Source organism: Onychomys torridus, chromosome 11 (assembly GCF_903995425.1).
Source record: "Onychomys torridus chromosome 11, mOncTor1.1, whole genome shotgun sequence".
In the NCBI taxonomy this organism is placed as follows: domain Eukaryota; kingdom Metazoa; phylum Chordata; class Mammalia; order Rodentia; family Cricetidae; genus Onychomys; species Onychomys torridus.
Window position 1 is genome coordinate 4,785,319 of NC_050453.1, and position 17,620 is coordinate 4,802,938.

The 17,620-nt window shown below is 44.2% G+C and overlaps 1 protein-coding gene across 4 annotated transcripts in view; it reads left to right on the top strand.

The window, feature by feature from the left end:
- Rps6kc1 (ribosomal protein S6 kinase C1) overlaps positions 1-16,694 on the top strand; it is a 160,692-nt gene extending 143,998 nt beyond the window's left edge. For all 4 annotated transcript variants that reach the window (XM_036202277.1, XM_036202279.1, XM_036202280.1 and 1 more), the window contains 3 exons: positions 4,379-4,461; positions 5,464-5,559; positions 15,824-16,694. In XM_036202277.1, coding sequence (XP_036058170.1) covers positions 4,379-4,461; positions 5,464-5,559; positions 15,824-15,934 — 290 coding nt within the window. In that variant the 3' untranslated portion in view covers positions 15,935-16,694. The remainder of the gene's footprint in view (positions 1-4,378; positions 4,462-5,463; positions 5,560-15,823) is intronic.
- Positions 16,695-17,620: the final 926 nt, after the last annotated feature.

Here is a 17,620-nt window from a genome sequence, read left to right on the forward strand (position 1 = left end):
AAAAGCAAACTCTATATGATTATTTTACAAACTTTAGCAAACATCTTGAAGAGCTCTCTTAGCTGAACTATTATATTTTGTTTCAACAAGATAGAAAGTACATAAATCATTTCTAAAGTTTGGAGTTTATAGTCAGCTTTGATGTTATTCTGAAAGTTTTCTTGAGAGTTTGAAGTCAGAGTCTAATTCATCAGTGGCTTTAAGCTTTATTTGGTGACTGAGGGTAAAATTCTCTCTTGTTAATTTTTTAAAGCTGCTTTTTAATATTACCATGAGTTTTTCAAAGTGGCTTGCTGACAAACGATATTAGGATTTTAATTGCCTCCTGACAGGTGGGTTTTGTTGACTTGCTTCTTGTTTCCAGGAGGTAAGCTAAGCTTTCTAACAGTGCTTATTTTGGGGGCAGCATTTGAAAGTTTTTGTTCCAGTCTATCTGCCTTTTTTCCATGCTTGCTTGCCTATGCTGCCTCTCTTTTACGAACTACCTTTCCCAAGCCGCCTTTCTGTATAGCGTCATGCTACTACAAACTACCTTTCCCAAGCCGCCTTTCTGTATAGCGTCATGCTACTACAAACTACCTTTCCCAAGCCGCCTTTCAGGTCCAACTCTGACCAGTGGTGCCTGTTGCACTCCCAGCTCCTGCTTACATGATCTGTGTTCATACTGAAATCAAGATTTTGCTTTTTTGCCACGTGAGATTTCTGTTCTCTCTGACCTGGCATTGACAGGTGTACTTCCTTCATCTGACACTGTCCCTGGAGCAGCCTGTGCCTGCCTGTCCACACTTACAGATCAGCACTTCTCCCATCTTACTGGGTCAGTGAAAGAAAATGAAAGTTCCCAAGATTTCTGTCCCTAAACTTTGGCTTCATGGCCAAGAGGAAACTAATTCTGATGGTGCAGTGTTTTCATACAGCAGCAATGCCAGCAGAGTGAAGAGTTTTATTTTACCTGCATCCGCCTCAGGAAAAATTCTTTCTCTGCCTCTCAGGCCTTATATCTAAGCTGTCCACAGGCCAAAAGCTTCCACAGGAATCATTTTTCTGCCCATTTTCTTATATAGTATTTTTTTATGACTCTGATTTTTCCCAGTTTGTGTTTATAGTCTTATAGTTGGAAATCAAGGACATGGTTTCTCTGTCTTTAAGTTTCTTTTTACCCAATATTCCTAATTCTACTCTAATTTTAAATTTCTCCTTACACTATATTCTTACATTCTATCTTACATTTTTCCTTAATTTTTATAGATTGAAATTGAGAGAGAGAAAAAGAAAGAAATCTAGATAGAGAAAGATACTTGCTGCTTCACTTTTCACTTTGGCATCTTTCAGCCACCTTACTTTATCTTCTGAGAATAAAATACTGTTGCCTTTATTTTTAATTCTTTATTGGGCATGCCTCTTTACACCCACAATGCCACTGACACTCCTTTGCCAAGTCCCTGGTCCCTGTTCCTGGCACCATTTGTAGGAGCTCAACTGGGAGATTGGCTCCCACATTTACGACAGGATACTCTTGAGGAGTGAGGGATAAGAGATAATAAATAGAAGGATGGGGGGGGGAGACAGATAGAAATACAGGATAGCCTTGGGAGGGCCTGGATCATTATCTACTGGCCCCTTCTGTCTAAAGGGCCTTTTATAGGAATGCCAAGGGGTGGAGCAAAAGACCTCCCCCAGCACAGCCAAGTGCAGACCCTTTCCAATCACCTGGTAACACGTGGCCAAGCAATCCTCTAATGAGCCCTGCTGGGTAAAGCAAGCTCAGATCTCACTAGGAAACCTTTGTGGGCCTCCACACACATTCTTTGAGCTGGCTGGGTCAGGCATCCTTTTGCCTGCTCACAGAGAAATAATGTCTCTGTCTTTATAGTTAATTTATGCAAATAAGTTCTCTGTCATATTGTTAGGAAATTTAAAGTGATTAAAGTATGAGACACAGTTTTGTACTTAGCTTGTCTAGTTATATTATATAATACATATATTCTAGAATATATATATATATATATATTCTAGTTAGCCTGTGGCTGTTTTGTGACTGCTGTGCCCATGGCTGTGATACTAGTCTAATAAAACAGTGTCTATGCATGGAAAGTGCAGAGTGTTGCCAGCACATTCTAAATGGGTGGCTGATCTGTCCCTTTGGTCTTGAGTTCTGAACAGGTAAAACCTTAAAAAACTAAGTAGCATGTGGCTACCAACTCTATGCTTAAGGAAATGGAATAGAGGAAATATATATATTCCCTATGGGTGCTGGTGGGAAACTTGTTTTAGATTCACATTAATCATGTGGCAGAATCTGTGGAGCATCTGGGCCAATACAGAGCCTCATTTATGCTGCTTCTCTGTTGGTACTAGTTGGTGAGATAGACTGAGTCCCTACATGGAGGTCTGATTACATGAATAAACCTGAGCAAGATGCTTACATGTTCCTGAATGGCCAGTGAGATGCCATGCAAGGATTCTGAATCAAGCAAGCCATGTGTAGCCTAGAAGGAAATGAGCAGAGGGTATATTTGATTGCAGGTCTATGACCACTTCCTCTTCATTTTTCTGAGGCTTCTGGGGACACACAACCTGGCTAACATTTCTAAGAGCTCTTTTCTGAAGGCAACAGTGGCTCTGAGTGGAGGTGGGGGTGGTGCAGCTTTGAATCAGAGTCCCCAAGGACCTGCGTCTCTGGAGGGTTTCTGAGTAAGGTGTGAATTGTGGAGTTTAGAGCAAAATTTAACCCATAGACCCTCAGATCAAACTCACCTGATCCAGAAGAGATCTGAGACTCATGCCAGGCCTTCAGTGTCTGGTCCAGCCTTCTAACAGGGAACGTTAAGCTTGTAGAAACTGTGGGAGAGTGCACACATGCCCCTCCCTACGCCGAGCTCTGTTCTGCAAGCCTGCCTGTTTTCTCCTCATCTCACTCAGCTCTTGAGTTTGTGCCGCCGAGGTGTTTATGTAGGTTGATGAATATTAAAAATCTCACCATCCCAGAGGAAGATCACTAAAATATTTGTCAGTTCTCTCAGCTCATTCCCTTTAATCAGAACTCTGTTGTTTGGAAACAGCACACATTCTACTTTGGCCATATTGGCCGTATGTAAAGATGTCCTTCAACATGGCTCTGTAGTGGGCATGCACTTCACAGTTTATACACAGGTCTGGAGGGAGTCTGGTCTTCCAGCTACATGGACAATAGTTGGCAGGAGCTACTTTGTTTCTTTTCTGCTACTTAGCTGAGGTCAGCACATCAGAGAATGGAGGTTGTGAGTTGGTATGAAGCACTGTAGGCAGAGACAGGTTGGGAAGGTCTGTGGTGTGGGTCTATTTATAGTTAGGCTGTTTGGAGCCCCAAAGAGGCAACAAGAGGCTGCTGAAATGGGTCCATATCTGGTACTTTGCACGAGGGATAGAGTGTCACTACCCCCACCCCTTGCTTCAGATGTGAAGCTTGATGTCCTGAGAGCTGTGTTGTTCTTCTCCAACGGTGCTGCTCTGCAGAGTATTGGTTAGAACCAGGGTTCCCAGGACTGCTTCGCTTACATTTCAGATTCTCACTAACCCTCTAGAAACTTCTGAATATTTTGTCTCAAGTTGTAAGCTCCCTGTAGTCAAATAATAGTAAGCTGCTTTTGTTTGAATGGTGTCAGAAAGATAGATAGCATCAAGGCTTTGGGACTAATCAGCTGTCGTTACAAAAGAACAAGTTCTCAAGTGGGATTTAGTGGCCGTGGCCTCAGAGTTGGTGCTCATTATGGAGTTTGAAGTTCCTCTAGGAATGGACAGGTAGAACTGTAGTTCCTGGCTGTTCTAAACTCCTAGGATTTTCACTTCGTGGGTTTAAACAATATTTCTTCTATTCTTCAGAATGCATGGGTTTGCATTTCACAGGCTTCTTCAGTGAAAGATGAAGGGAGAGGGTGGGTCATCATTTGCTCTTATGTGACATTGGGTGATGTGTGCCCCCTGGTTTCTAACAGGGTAATTAATATTGGCTTAGGTAATTTTTGAAGTACCTTGTGGTTACAAGGAGTCTTTATTTCTGAAACAAAAGATAGTTTGAAAGGGAAGTCAGCTGTGCTCCCTTGAATCTGAAAGTGGAAACAAGTGCTGATCTGGTTGGTTCATGAAACCTTAAGTACGGTGTCTTGAAGGTGTCCCTCCGTCAACCGAAGAACAAATGTCTCCGTTTAATGTATGAATGTGTCGGGAAAAAATGCAACCCCAGTAGGTGACCAGAGAGACTTTCAGGGATTTGAAAGCCCAGGAGTGTTTAGTATTTGCTCTCTCAGCATTAACAAGGTCACCTTGCTAATACATGTTAATTTTTGAAAGTTTAATTGACCTCTGGAATTTTAATATCCACCTTTTTTGGTGTGTTTAGAGGTTGGAGCAGTCACAGAAGAAACTGAAGCTTGTGATTGGTGGAGCCTGGGTGCTGTCCTCTTCGAACTTCTCACTGGCAAGGTATGCAGTGACCTAGACACCTAGTGCACATATCCAGATGCCACCCTGACTCCAAGTCAAGCACGTTAGCTTTTCCTATAGTCGTTAGGTCAGGGGCAGAGGAAAACTTCAGTGTCAGAAACAGGCAGAGCAATTGATCAAGATTCTGATTTTTTAAAGATCCTGTAACATTGAATAAATTGATAGCAATCTTTTGCTATGCCACAGCTAGCCAGTGAGAGTCTCGGCTCTTCCTCTGCCCTCTCTGGGAGGTAGCATTAACAGAATCACATCTGTGGGGTTTGTAATAGGCACATTGTCAGAATCCTCAAAATTCTTCAGGTTCTTGTCTGAAGCCAGGGTGCATTCATATTTTAAAAATTAGTGTTGATATTATAGGTAAAATCTTTCCTCCTATACCATACATTTTCCCTATCTGTTCTTGTATGGGGACAGAGAATGTACTCTCTGATTAGTAAGTTTTAAGCATGATGAGGTTAATAGTCATTAACTGAGTTTTGTGTCTGTTTCCTCCTGGGAAGAAACTGGAGGAGATGCATAGCCCCACCTTTGTTAAGTGTGTGAATTAGCAATGTGAGATCACCGAGAAGTACACACGAGCTGGTGTTTGTAGTTAAACTGTAAAGTGTAACTATATACATGTTGAAGCACCGTGACCAACAAACTTACGCTAGAAAGATTTTTAAAAATATTAGTTATTTCAAAGCTCTCAGCTCTCTCTTTGGAGTTTTGTGTTATTTAAGCTTTTCTGTTAGGATCCAGTCCCTCAGTAATGCCGAAGGGATGGTTGCACAAGCCTGTGATGTGCGCGTGGCGGCTGTCAGCTGCGTTACAGATGCCCTCTAGGTTCACAGCCTAATCTTCCTCAGCGACAATGCTGTGTTGATGGCTGTGCCTTCAGTTTACATGGTTTCAGCTCTCTGTAGTTGCTGCCTGTGTGCCCTGGGATAGAATGGTGTGATGTGATTCGGGATAAGAAATGTAACTGATTGACTCTTTCAGACACTGGTGGAGTGCCACCCAGCAGGAATAAATACGCACACTACCTTGAACATGCCAGACTGTGTTTCTGAAGAGGCTCGTTCACTCATTCACCAGGTAACTGAATCGACCTCTGGCCACATATCTGGAACTTGCAGGTTAGCAGAGGCCACTGCAGCAGAGCCATTAGGAAGTTATTTTGGGACAGGGAAGGCTCATGTACAGTCACATTCAGAGTGAACATGGTGCATTTGTAGGATCAGAGGAAGGGCTGAAACTTGTTGGCCCTAATTTTTGTATTAAGTTGAGCTAATATTAGTGTGTTCCATCTATTTATGGGAGTGTGAGATTGCATTGCTTTGGTTTGTCTGGGGCTGCCCTGTTTCCCTAGCGTATTATGTGGCCATTTGCTGAGTGCCTGTCCCTCTTTCATTCTCATTGCACAGGGAGAAGAAGGGTGTGAAATGTTGCCAAGTCAGCCCCAAGGCCTCCTCCCCCTTGATGGGACTGGAGCCCTATGACAATTAGTATATTTCTGGGGGCTTTGAAGAAAGACTCTTGAAAATTTAGGTGCCGCGTTTCAGAGTTCTGGGCTCAGGCAGTTGCTCCAGCTAACTCTCCTCTATTTAATAACCACGTTGAAGAGCACAAGCCCCAGTGACCGGAGCTGCCAGGTTGTGGGGTTTTGTAGTGTCTGTGTAGACTGCATGGCTAGGCAGTCCTGATGAGAAAAATTCACATTCCAAATGCTCTCAAGTCTGAAACTTTTTGTGTATTTTGTGAAATTTAAGACTTCAGGGTGTTTGAGAATTTGTGTTCAGGTGAAGACTCCTCACCTGCCCCAGTTGTCCTGAGTCGGGGAGTCTGATGAGGGTGCTGTGTTTTGTTGTTCTGTCCGGAGGGGCTCATAACACTGCAGTCCTCACACTTCCATGAAAATCCTGAAATGAAAAGGGGATCTGAACTGGTGAACTAAGTGAACTAAAATTATTCAGTCAATGTGGATGTTTTGAAATCAGAGAAAATAAAAATTAAAAGAAAAAAAGGGGGGCATATGAAGATAAAAATCACCTCCTGTTTTCCTAAAGAGTAATTTGTATCTATTTGGCAGTACTGTGGGCATGGCATAGTGCTGAGGCCGTGGGGGTGAGACCAGATAACTGTCCACAGGCAGGACGGAGGAGGGCTCAGACAGGCAGAAACTACCTCAGAGTTCTTCAAGTGGAGATGAGGAGGGTCCTAGTGGGTGCCGGGGGAGGAAAGTTGTTAGGGACTGTGTGTTGTTTTGCTGGGCCTTTGGCATAATTTAGTAGGGCAAGGTTAGATATGGGGAGTAGCATGGGGGACTGAACAGTGACAAGGGGGCTCACCTAGAGTGAAGGATGAATTTAGACTCAGAGTTGGGATTTTCTCAAGGATGCTGTTGTCATGAACAGAGGGTGGAAGGACACAGCTCTTTTACAATGTGGGATTTGCTGTTGTGCAGAAAAAGGAAAGTATCGGAGTTGGATTAATTTGCTCAACTCTGCAATATAAAGAAATGTAGTCATGGGCTGGGAATGTAGTTCAGTTGGTAGTGTGCCTGCCTAGCATGTGACAGAGCCCAGTTCCCTTTTCAGTCTGTATAAAAGCAACACAATGGCACATACCTGTTGTTAAGGTAGTTCTTGGTTACTGGTAAGTTTGGGTCTAGTCTGGGACACATGAGATCCTACCTCAAAACAAACATACACAATTAAAAAGGGGGGGCAAGGAGAAGGTGGAGGAGGAAGATGGGGAGGAAGAGGAGGGAGAGGTGAGGAGGAAGAAGAGGAGAGGTGAAGAAGAAGAAGGAAGAGAAAGATGGGGAGGAAGAAAAGGAGGAAGAGAGGGAGAGGGGAGGAGGAGGGAACCAACAGGAAGAAATGTGGGGCGGAGCAGCCTGTTTAGAGACACAGATGTGTGCACTCAGAGCCTTCGGTCTCTAGTAAGTCAGAGAAACCCATGTAAGATGCTCCATTCTAGCCGATCCTTTGGTTCCATCTCTTTTATTGTGGCGCAAGGAAGTCAAAAGTATTTACAGGGTGGGGCTACAGGAAGACTGAGACTTTTGTTTTCCTCAAAGAAGTTGTTATTCCCTAATGCCGAGCATAGAATTCGTTATGGTAATTCACCACTGTGCCCTTGTCTTTACTAGGAGTCTCTGTGGAGTGTTTGAGTCTGAAGGTCTGCTTTGTTCTGTAATGGCAACACTCTGTCACTGCCCACGGAGTGGCCATTCATGCTGAGGAAATGCCGTCTGCCATCAGAAGGGAGAGGGGTTCCCTGGCAGGGTTATGTGTTCCTCTTGCACTCCTTCAGGGTATGGAGGTTACCTTGAAAAGAATCACACCTAGTTTATGTGGAAATAACTACTCTGCTCTGGGGGTATTTCCCCTCTTTGTGCTCTTTCTGCTCCTTCCTTGATTCTTAGAAATGTCAACAGTCCCGAGCGAGGTAAACAGTTTCTTTGACATGCAACCACAAGTCCTGAGTCCATGGGTGTCTGCATGGACTCGGTGCTTGAGGATCCACCCTTCATCAGTGGGGATGCTGTCCATGAGAAAGACCTTTAAACAAGGTCGCTGTGTCTCTTGCTTGGCACAGTCACCTGGCTGAAGCTTGGCAGACAGTTCCTTCCATGGCTCTGCCGGCCGGCCGACACATTCTCCTTGACAGCACTTGAGATGGCAGAGTGAGCGGACGTTGTCGGTAAAGAAGTTAAGAGCCTGATGATGACACTTGCAGAGCTGCAGACTCATCTCCAGACTAAGTAAATTGATGCCAGCAAATGCTAAAATACAGACTTGAGGAATTTCACATTTGAGGCCACATTTTAGAGTGAGTGGGTGGAAATCCAAAGAGAAAGACTCTCTGTGTAGCTCCCCCTTGAGGTAGTGCATGTGCCCCAGAAACAGCAGTATTTGGTGTTCAACTTCCTAAACTACTGGTATATTTCAAACAGCAGGTGTGAACTGTTTTTGAACTGAGTCTATTATGTTCATAGCAATAGCCTTTAAAACATACCTTGGTGAGCTGGGAGGTGATTCAGTGCCTCTGAGCACTGCCTACTCTTTCAGAGGACCTGAGTTAAGTTCCCAGCACCCACACAGCAGTTCACAGCCACCCATAATTGCAGTTCCAAGGGATCTAACACCCTTTTCTGACCTCTGTGGACAACTGGTGTGCATATGGTACACATACATACATGGAGGCAAAACACTCACACACATAAAAGAAAACAATCTAAAAACCCACATTTCAGGAACTTCTAATATAAAAGTTCTTTGAACAGTTAGCTTTAATAAACAGTACTAGAGCCAGGTGGTAGTGGCACATGCTTTTAATCCCAGCACTCAGAAGGCAGAGGCAGGTGGATCTCTGTGACTTCGAGGCCAGTCTGGTCTACAGAGTGAGTTCCAGGACAGCCAGGGCCACACAGAGAAACCCTGTCTTGAATACCCCCCCCCTCAAAAAAAGTACTAGGATGGTTTAGAATGCTAGGCAAGATAACTTCAGGTAAAAATTTATTAGTATTTTGTTTGTTTACTTATTTTTGAAATGGAGTCTTATCATGTAGCTCTGGCTGGCCTAAAACTCTAAGAGCAGGCTGATTTTGAACTTACAGTAACCCTACTGGCTCTGCTTCCTGAATGCTGAGATTAGATGTGTGCCACCATCCCAGGCACTTTTGAAGAATGTGCTTCATTCTGTGACCAGTAACACCCAAGTGAAGGAACGGGTTCTCAGACTCTCTACTCACATCATGTCATGCTTGTGGTATGGGTTCTGGAGTTCAACGTGCTCGAATTCAGACCCTTGCTTGGCAACTTAATACCTGTATGATCTTAAGCAGGATACTAATTTCTTAGTGTCTCTGTTACAGTGAGTTGAGTCCCTAAGTTAACACATGTTATACATTTAGGCTAATGGCTGGCCCATGGCAAGTGCAGTGCCCACATTTTTATTATTATTTGAAGGGCAGTGTTGAGGCTCATGACTTTTGTAGTTTGATGGGGTGTGTGCTTGCATTATGGGGCTGGTTTCACAGGAGAAAAGCTTTAGAAGTTGTGGACTAGAAATGCACCAAAATTAGTTACACACATGATGAAACTGTGAGAAAAGGCTTTAAAGCCATGGACTAACATACACAGCAGTTGTTTATTTGTAAACAGCTCATCAGTTGCTGTTTATTTTACAGATAGTTGAGTTAACAAATAATGAGCAAAAATTAGAAATAAAGAAAAAAGTGGAATCTTTGATTAAGATTGGATAGTGGCTGTTGGTGTAGGAAGATGCTGGCGTGTCCTCTCCCCAGTGCTCCAGTGAGGGGCAGGATTGGTGCAGGTCATCATTTCAGTGCTCTCTGAAACCTATTAAAGGGTATAATGACCTGGGAAACAGCTGAACTTGGAGCGAAGACATCATGCCTCATATTCTCTACAATATGCTCCTGTTTTTCCTTTACTACATGGTCATGGGGCCAGGCTGTGAGGACAAACCCTGAGCATCAGGAATGTGTGGACAAACCCTGAGCATCCGGAATGTGTGTAGGAACATTCTGTGAGCCAGCATAGACTGGTTGGGGCCTGAACTGTGAGCAGATTCTCCTTTCTGTGGGAAGAGATGGAGGCTTGACTGGCTGAGGTGTTTGGACACAACCTTTACTTAGTATCTAGTGGACAGCTAAGCCATAGAGACATAAGAAGCCCAGCCTAAAACTCAAAACCAACCAACCAGAGATGTCAGCAATATATTCCAGTGCGGGGGGTGGGGGGCTCTGTGGACTTTCAGAGCTGGCTGAAGTAGGTGTCCAAAGAAACAGACCAACAGCATGGCAGTGTTCATGGGGACACACCACCAACAAACACTGTTTTCAGGGAAATGAAAATGAGACGTAGCGGAAGCAGAAAGTGGGGCTTGTGCAGAGAAAAGCACCACTGATGGAAATGTCTCAGGTGACCCCAGACTTGGGGTTAACAAAACATCCACCAGTTACTATAAATATCTTCAGAGAATTAAAATAAGCTGTGTTTAAAGAATCAAGGGAAAGTGTCACAACAATGGAATAAATTACAAAATGAAAAATTGAGGAAAATCAGGTTGAAATCTTAAATTGAAATGTTCACTGTAGGTGGAGTTTTCCTGTCCCAGCAGCTGTTTCCCAAATAAGCAACACTGATACTTAATATTAATTACAAATGCTTGGCCAATAGCTCAGGCTTGTTACTGTCTACCTCTTGCATTTAAATTGACCCATGTTTTCTTTAACTATGTGTTGCCACCTGGTGGTACAACATGGCACGATCATGTCCTGCTCTCTCTGTGTCTGGCTGGTGACTCCTCTGACTGTCCTTCTTCCTCCCAGCATTCTCATTCTGCACTTCCTGCCTGGCTACCAGCCAATCAGCTCTTTATTAACCAATGAGAGAAATACACATTCACAGTGTACAGAAGGATTATTACACAGCAGTTCACTGAATGAAATAAGAAATCACTGGAAAAATGCACTGGCTCATCAGAACCAGGAGGATAAATCAGTAGAAATGACCCACTCTGAAAACAGGCCCCAATATGTGAGGAGTGGTGAACAGGGCCACAGGGGTCTGTGAGGCAATATTTTTTCTTTTAAACGCACCAATGTATATAGACGAATTTTAAAATGTCTCATGAATAAAAACACTCCGGAGCCAGATATTGGAGTGAATTCTAAAAGATCAGAGAAGCCGAACAAGCCACAGCTAACCTCACCTCGCCAACTTCTTAGCCGATCCTGTTTCCTCAAACTGGAAACTCTGAGTTCTCATCCGAATGAATCTCAGCTGAACTGCTGCTAAAAGCTTAAAAGTTTAAAAAACCTCTAGTCCCTGGTTCTCACGCCTTATACCTTTCTGCTTCCTGCCATCACTTCCTTGGATTAAAGGTGTGTGCCTTTCCCAAACAAGACATGAGATCTCAAGTGCTGGGATTAAAGGTGTGTGCCACCATGCCTGGCTTCTATGTCTATCTAGTGGCTGTTCTGTTCTCTGACTCCAGATAAGTTTATTGGGGTGCACAATATATCAACCACAAATGTACATAAAATGAGAGTTCCAGAAGAGGAGGAAATTGGGAAAAGAAGCAGAAATACTTGAAGGAATAATGTCTGAAAATAGTCCTGGTTTTATGAGTGACACAGAAGAAACTTAGCGGACCCTGTGTAGAAAAATGAGAGCCACATGCAGACACATTGATGCCAGATTGTTGAAAAGCAAAAACAAAGAGCAAAACTGTAAAGCCAGCAAGAGAAAGACTCCTCTCATTGGAGGGTTATTAATGCTAGGTTCTCATCGAAAACAACAGAGAGCAGAGGACACTAGAATAGCATTCCTAATATTGAAGGGAAGTGTCAGTCAGCCTATAATCCAGAAAAGTTATTTTCCATAAAAGGTGAAATAAAGACATTCCCAGATAAAGGATGATTAACTCCCAGCCATGGATAAACATGTCAAGAGCTAGCAACTTGGGGTGTAGGGATGTGGCAGGGTGGGGCTCAGGTCTGAGTACAGTGCAGTGGTAGAGAGAAGTTCATAAAAAAGTCTAAATATATTTTCCCCATTTATCTCCCTCACCTGTTTTAAAAAATATGGACATAAGTAATGATAATTATTAGATGGTGCTGTTGGGTTTATGACATGTTTAGATACAGTGTACATGTAGCTCTTTGTAAGTCCGTTCTTCATCCCCAGATTCAAACAACAGGTCAGTTATATGTATATTTTAAATCCTAGGCTGTCTGGGCTTGGCAGCTCACCTATAATCCCAGCACGTGGAAGGCTGAGACAGGAGGACTAGCCTGGGCTACATATTGAGTCATGCCAGGCAGATCTGAGTCACAGTATGAGACCCTGCTTCAGAAAGAGGAAAAGCTAGGAAGGATCGTGTGTGCACATTTTTCTCATCACCTCTCTCTACACAATGCAGTATTTGCATATTGGTTACATTGTGTTGTGGGTCAGTCTTCTGAGATGATGGGAAGCGAATGGGACTATGTGCTTATAGATGGTCAAGGACTTGAGCACGCGGGTGTCTTGATATTCATGCAGACTCTGGAACAAGTACCCTATGGATACCAGCTGGTGACTGTACCTAGAAACAGTAGAGGGACAGAATTGGGACATGAAGGAGAAAATTCCTGCCTGTTACTGAGTTAGTACTATTCTGAAGTAGATTGTGTGAAAAATTAAGTTGTGTGGTTTCTACTGTAGTTGCCGAGTGTCTGTACACAATGCACAAAAGCTCATTAAAGTGCCTGGGAAAGTACACGGGGTGACTTTGAGTTCAGATACAAATGGGTGACAGGTAAACTGTGCACAGTCCCCCCAAGGCTGGAGGGATACTAAAGGTCAGCCAAATGGACATTAGAGCAGGGGCTGCTAGAGACTGACAGCATCTCAGGAGAAGGAGAGGCCGACACAGAAGCGTGTAATAATAGCAGCCCCAAAGTACATACAAAGACTGAGTTGAAAGGGAAAAGTTCAGCAAAAGAAATAGAGTCATCCACATCTCATCTAGGTAGTTACAGGCACCAGCAGGCTGCTGAGGACACATGTAACCTACAGAGGGAAGGCTCTGCAGTAACTGCAGCGTGTACACGTTCAGCACACGCATTGAAAGCAGCCTCCTGGATGACCCTGTTCTGTGTTCAGATAGACCTCCGAGATTAGCAAGGCTGAAGTCCAGCAGTGTACTCTGACCACAGCAGAGAAATGATCAATCTATAACAGACAACAAGCAGGTCAGAGGTTCAAGGTCATCCTTGGCTTCACAGCAAGTTCTAGGTCAGCCTGGGCTGCAGGAGATCCTGCTTCAAAAAACAACTCACTCCCCCAACCCCAACCCCAAAAGAGTCAGCTAAATCCACAGATATTTGGTAATTAAACCACATACACTTCTATGTAACTTATGGGTCAAAGAAGAAATCATAAAAGGAGTCACAACATAGTATTAATGGGATGTAAATAGAAACACACATCCCAGGGTTTCTGGAAGAAGCTGCACCAGTTATCATTCTGCATTTACAAAAGGAAGAGACCTAACATCAGAGTCTAATCTTACACTTTAAGACACTGAAAAGAATGGGGCATGGGGGCTTATGCCCTTGATCCCAACACTTGCCAAGCTGAGGATTGCCATGAGTTCAAGGCCAGTCGGCTCTAGAATGAATCCCTACTTAAAAAATGAATATCGGGGCAGTGGTGGTGCACGCCTTTAATCCCAGCACTCGGGAGGCAGAGGCAGGAGGATCTCTGTGAATTTGAGGCCCCCCTGGTCTACAAAGCAAGTTCCACGATAGCCAAGGCTACACAGAGAAGCCCTGTCTCAAAACAAGCAAACAAACAAACAAACAAAAAACAAAATAAATAAATAGAATAAAAAAATGAATAAATACATACATAAAAGAACTATACAAATAAAGTAAACCCAAAGCAAACAGAAACCAGTGAGAGAGAAAATGAAAGAGAAGAGAGAAAAGGGAAATATGACTTAGAAAGAGCAATGGGATGGGGGACCTTTTCCGACTACAGCACACCAAGGCAGAGAGACCTTGGCATCTTAAAGAACGCTGGTCCAGATGGCAGTGTGCTCTATACATAGCTTGGAATCAATCCTCACCTGCCAAACCACAGTGAGCTAGGCCCTACCCTTACTTCATACCATATGCCAAAATTAACTCAAAGTAGCTCACAGACCTTTGTGGAAGTGCTACAACTGTAAACCCTGTAGAGGCAAACATGAGAAATCACCCATGGCCTTGGGCTACAGCAGAGCTAATTAGATATAACACCAAAAGCATGATCCATAAAAGGAACATTGATAAAGTCGACTTCATTAAAATTAAAAAGTGTGAGGACTTCAAAGATATGTGAAGAAAGTGAAAACAAGCCACAGGCTGGGGAAGATGTTTGCAAACCGCTTGTCTATCCTGTGTTCAGAATGAATGAAGAACTTTGTCACCAGCAAGACAGACCACTTAGCCTGAAAATGGGTGGGTGGTGAGCCATTTCAGCAGAGAGGCACTATGAATGGTTGCTGGGCATACAGCTACAATCAGTGTCACCAGGGAGAGCAGTTAAAACCACCATGAGATGCCACTGACCCTCTGGAGCTGCTTTCAGTCAAGGCTAGATGTTGCTGAGGCAGAAAACCCAGAGCCCTGGCTCATTGCTGATAGGACTGTAGGCAGGTACATCCACATTGAGAAAGTCTGGCAGTTTCTTAGGCAGTTATGTACAAACCTGCTGTGTGAACCGGCAGTTCTGACCCTAGAAATGAACTCAACTAGAAACACGTGTCCTGAGGAACACACACGAGTCTGAACAGCACTGTTATTCAGTATAGTCCAGAACTGGGAACTTGGAGGCCCACGAGCCAGTGAGTAGATTAACAGCAGTAGAGGCACCGTGGAATATCGATCAGGAAAAAAGCCAGTGCTTACCTCCAGATGGTTCTATCTCTCAGGTGCTGTGCTCAGTGAAGGAAGGAGTGTGAAGGCTTACTTAGTGCTGCACACCATAGAATGACCAGAAATGGCTGGTTCAGAGACAGTGGCTGCTGTGGCCTGAGGTCGTGGGGGAACACAAATGTCACAGAGCAGCTGTCGGGCTGTTCAGAGGGCTGTAGAGCTAGACTGCATCCTGTACAAGGCTAAATTGACCACAGGCTGTTGACCTGTGACTTGCAGTAGATGTCTATATAGTATATAAATTGTCCCTTAGTAAAGCTATTGACACAAAATTTGAGGATGCAGGAATGTCTCAGGCACATTCTCCCAGCATGCCCAAAGCCTTCATATGGTTGTACACAATTGCTTCTGGTTTTTACTGTTAAAAAATCTGACTGCCTATGACATTATTTGCTTATTTTTTACATAACTCCTAATTCTGAACAAGTCATAACCTATTTCATTTGCTGGATCAAATTACTTCATCAAATGCACCAGCCATTCCAGAGAAAGTGGTTTGGGTGTGTGTGATTTGCTTGTTCAGATTTGAGCATATGCAGTCTCGATGTGTTGTAGTTGTTAAGGAACTGAAACTTTGTGGGGCTCCCAGACTCTTGAGTCATGGAGAAAGGAGCTATCTTTCTTGGTCCCGTTATCCTGTTTGAGGATGAGGGAAACCAGTGAATACTCAGGGCTATGCTTTCAGATGTTGACAAGCTTGTCACTCAAGTGGGATGCTCCACCGGCCCACAGCCAGGCAGCTGGTTGGCCATAGATGGACCATTTATGGTGTGGTTGAGTCTGAAGCCTTCTCTCCCACAGCCCATTTTCCTCTCACTGCCACTGTGATTCTGTCACTCACAGAATCTTCTGTTTCAGCTCTTGCAGTTCAACCCTCTGGAACGTCTGGGTGCTGGAGTGGCTGGTGTTGAAGACATCAAATCTCACCCATTTTTCACCCCAGTGGACTGGGCAGAACTGACAAGATGAGCATCATGGAGTGTTCTTCACAAGACAGATCCCCTGTGACAGATCTTCAGGAGTGGCTAGGCTTGGGCCACCCTCCAGTTGATGTGCCAGAGCCTTGGGACAAGGCCTTAGAGGAAGTGATGGGGCAGGGGGCTAACAGACTCCCATACATCTGCTGTCTAGACAAGAGACTAGTGAACCTTGCCAGCAGCTGCTCTATACTCACCTTCTCCAAGATGTGACGTAACTTGTGTTCAGGGTTTCAGGTGTGTTGCAGACATGAATGAAATGAGAATGCCTGTGCAAAACACCTCTGCTAGGAGGCTGTAGGTGTGGAAGGAAGGTTTACATGCGTGAAGGACCTTTTGGTGGCAGCTAATGGTGCTTTTGCTAAACAAGACTGGTTTACATGATTAAGTCAATATTTGCTGAGTAACACACTAAATGTGCTCTGTGAACAGTCACTAGTGGGCTGAGGAAGTGAAGAGGAATGCCCAGTGCTGAGCAGGGCCAGGTTATCTCTGAGGAACAACAACACTCTTGCCAGCTGTGAACTTGCTGGTCGATGCTGCTAACTCTAGGGGCTCATGGAAACAGTCTGTCCTCTAGCTCCTCTCCCCTGCTCCATTTCCTGCATTCTCTGCTCGTTCTCTTGGATTCTGCTTTCTCTACTTCTGTTAAAACACAAGCAACAAAAAAGGGAAGGGGTATTTATTCCCCCACACTGTCAGAGTAACAAGACTAAGAAATCATGGTGTAAAATAAATGTGGTTAAAACTTGTATGGCCTCTTTATTAATAGCTTAAGATTTAAAGGTTCATTTTGAAGGGTCCTTTTTTCTGTTCCTTCTCTTGTGGAAGGTGGGCAGTTTCTTGTGCTGTGGCTTAGTGTATTTATTTTCCTTTGGGCTGGTGTACCTGGACCCATAGTCTGTCATCTGTACACAGTAGATGTCCTGTTTCACAAGTCAGCAAGGTGATGTTGAGCTGAGCTCCTGGTATTCTGGAGAGAACCTGAGGTTCACCTGTCTCATGTTTACTAATGCCCCTTCTTCATCTTGCTAAGGTAGCGTGGCCGCCACCGTGCTGCTTGCCAAGACGTACAGATACCTTAGAAGGGTTGGTGTCTGATTGTCAAACTTCATGCGGAGATGATAGAACAGGCACTGCTTCCGAGCCAGAGGCCACCAGGAATGACTGACATTCTGTTCTTTTGTTGTTGTCTTTGCTTGGTTTGTGTTTCTTGTATCAGAACCCTGGTCCTGCATGCTGGGCAAGCACTGTTCCATTGAGCTTCGCTCCAGCCCCTTAATTTTTCTGTTCTAACACACGGGCTTTTGAGTCTGTGTGAGAGGCCACGCTGGCCCCAGGAACATCTCAGCATCCATCTGCTGACTCCCAGGTCTCTCGTCAAGACAAGCAAAAGCAGAAATGTTTGCTGAAAACACAGGAAATGTGCAAGCATTTTCCTTTTTCTATTATTTGACTCCCCTTCCCCCTTTTCAGTCCCTTTATAACCCGAAACCCAGCTGAAGGGCTGTGACAACACCAGGTTGGGATGTGGCAGGTCACCAAGATCAGACCTCAGTCAAGATGACATCAGTCCCTGGAACTGGGTTTGGCTCCCCACCCCTTGGCCTCATGACAGGAACTCATGCAGGTGAGACCCAGAAGGACTTCCTGTGTGGGTCAGTAGGAAGTCTGTAAG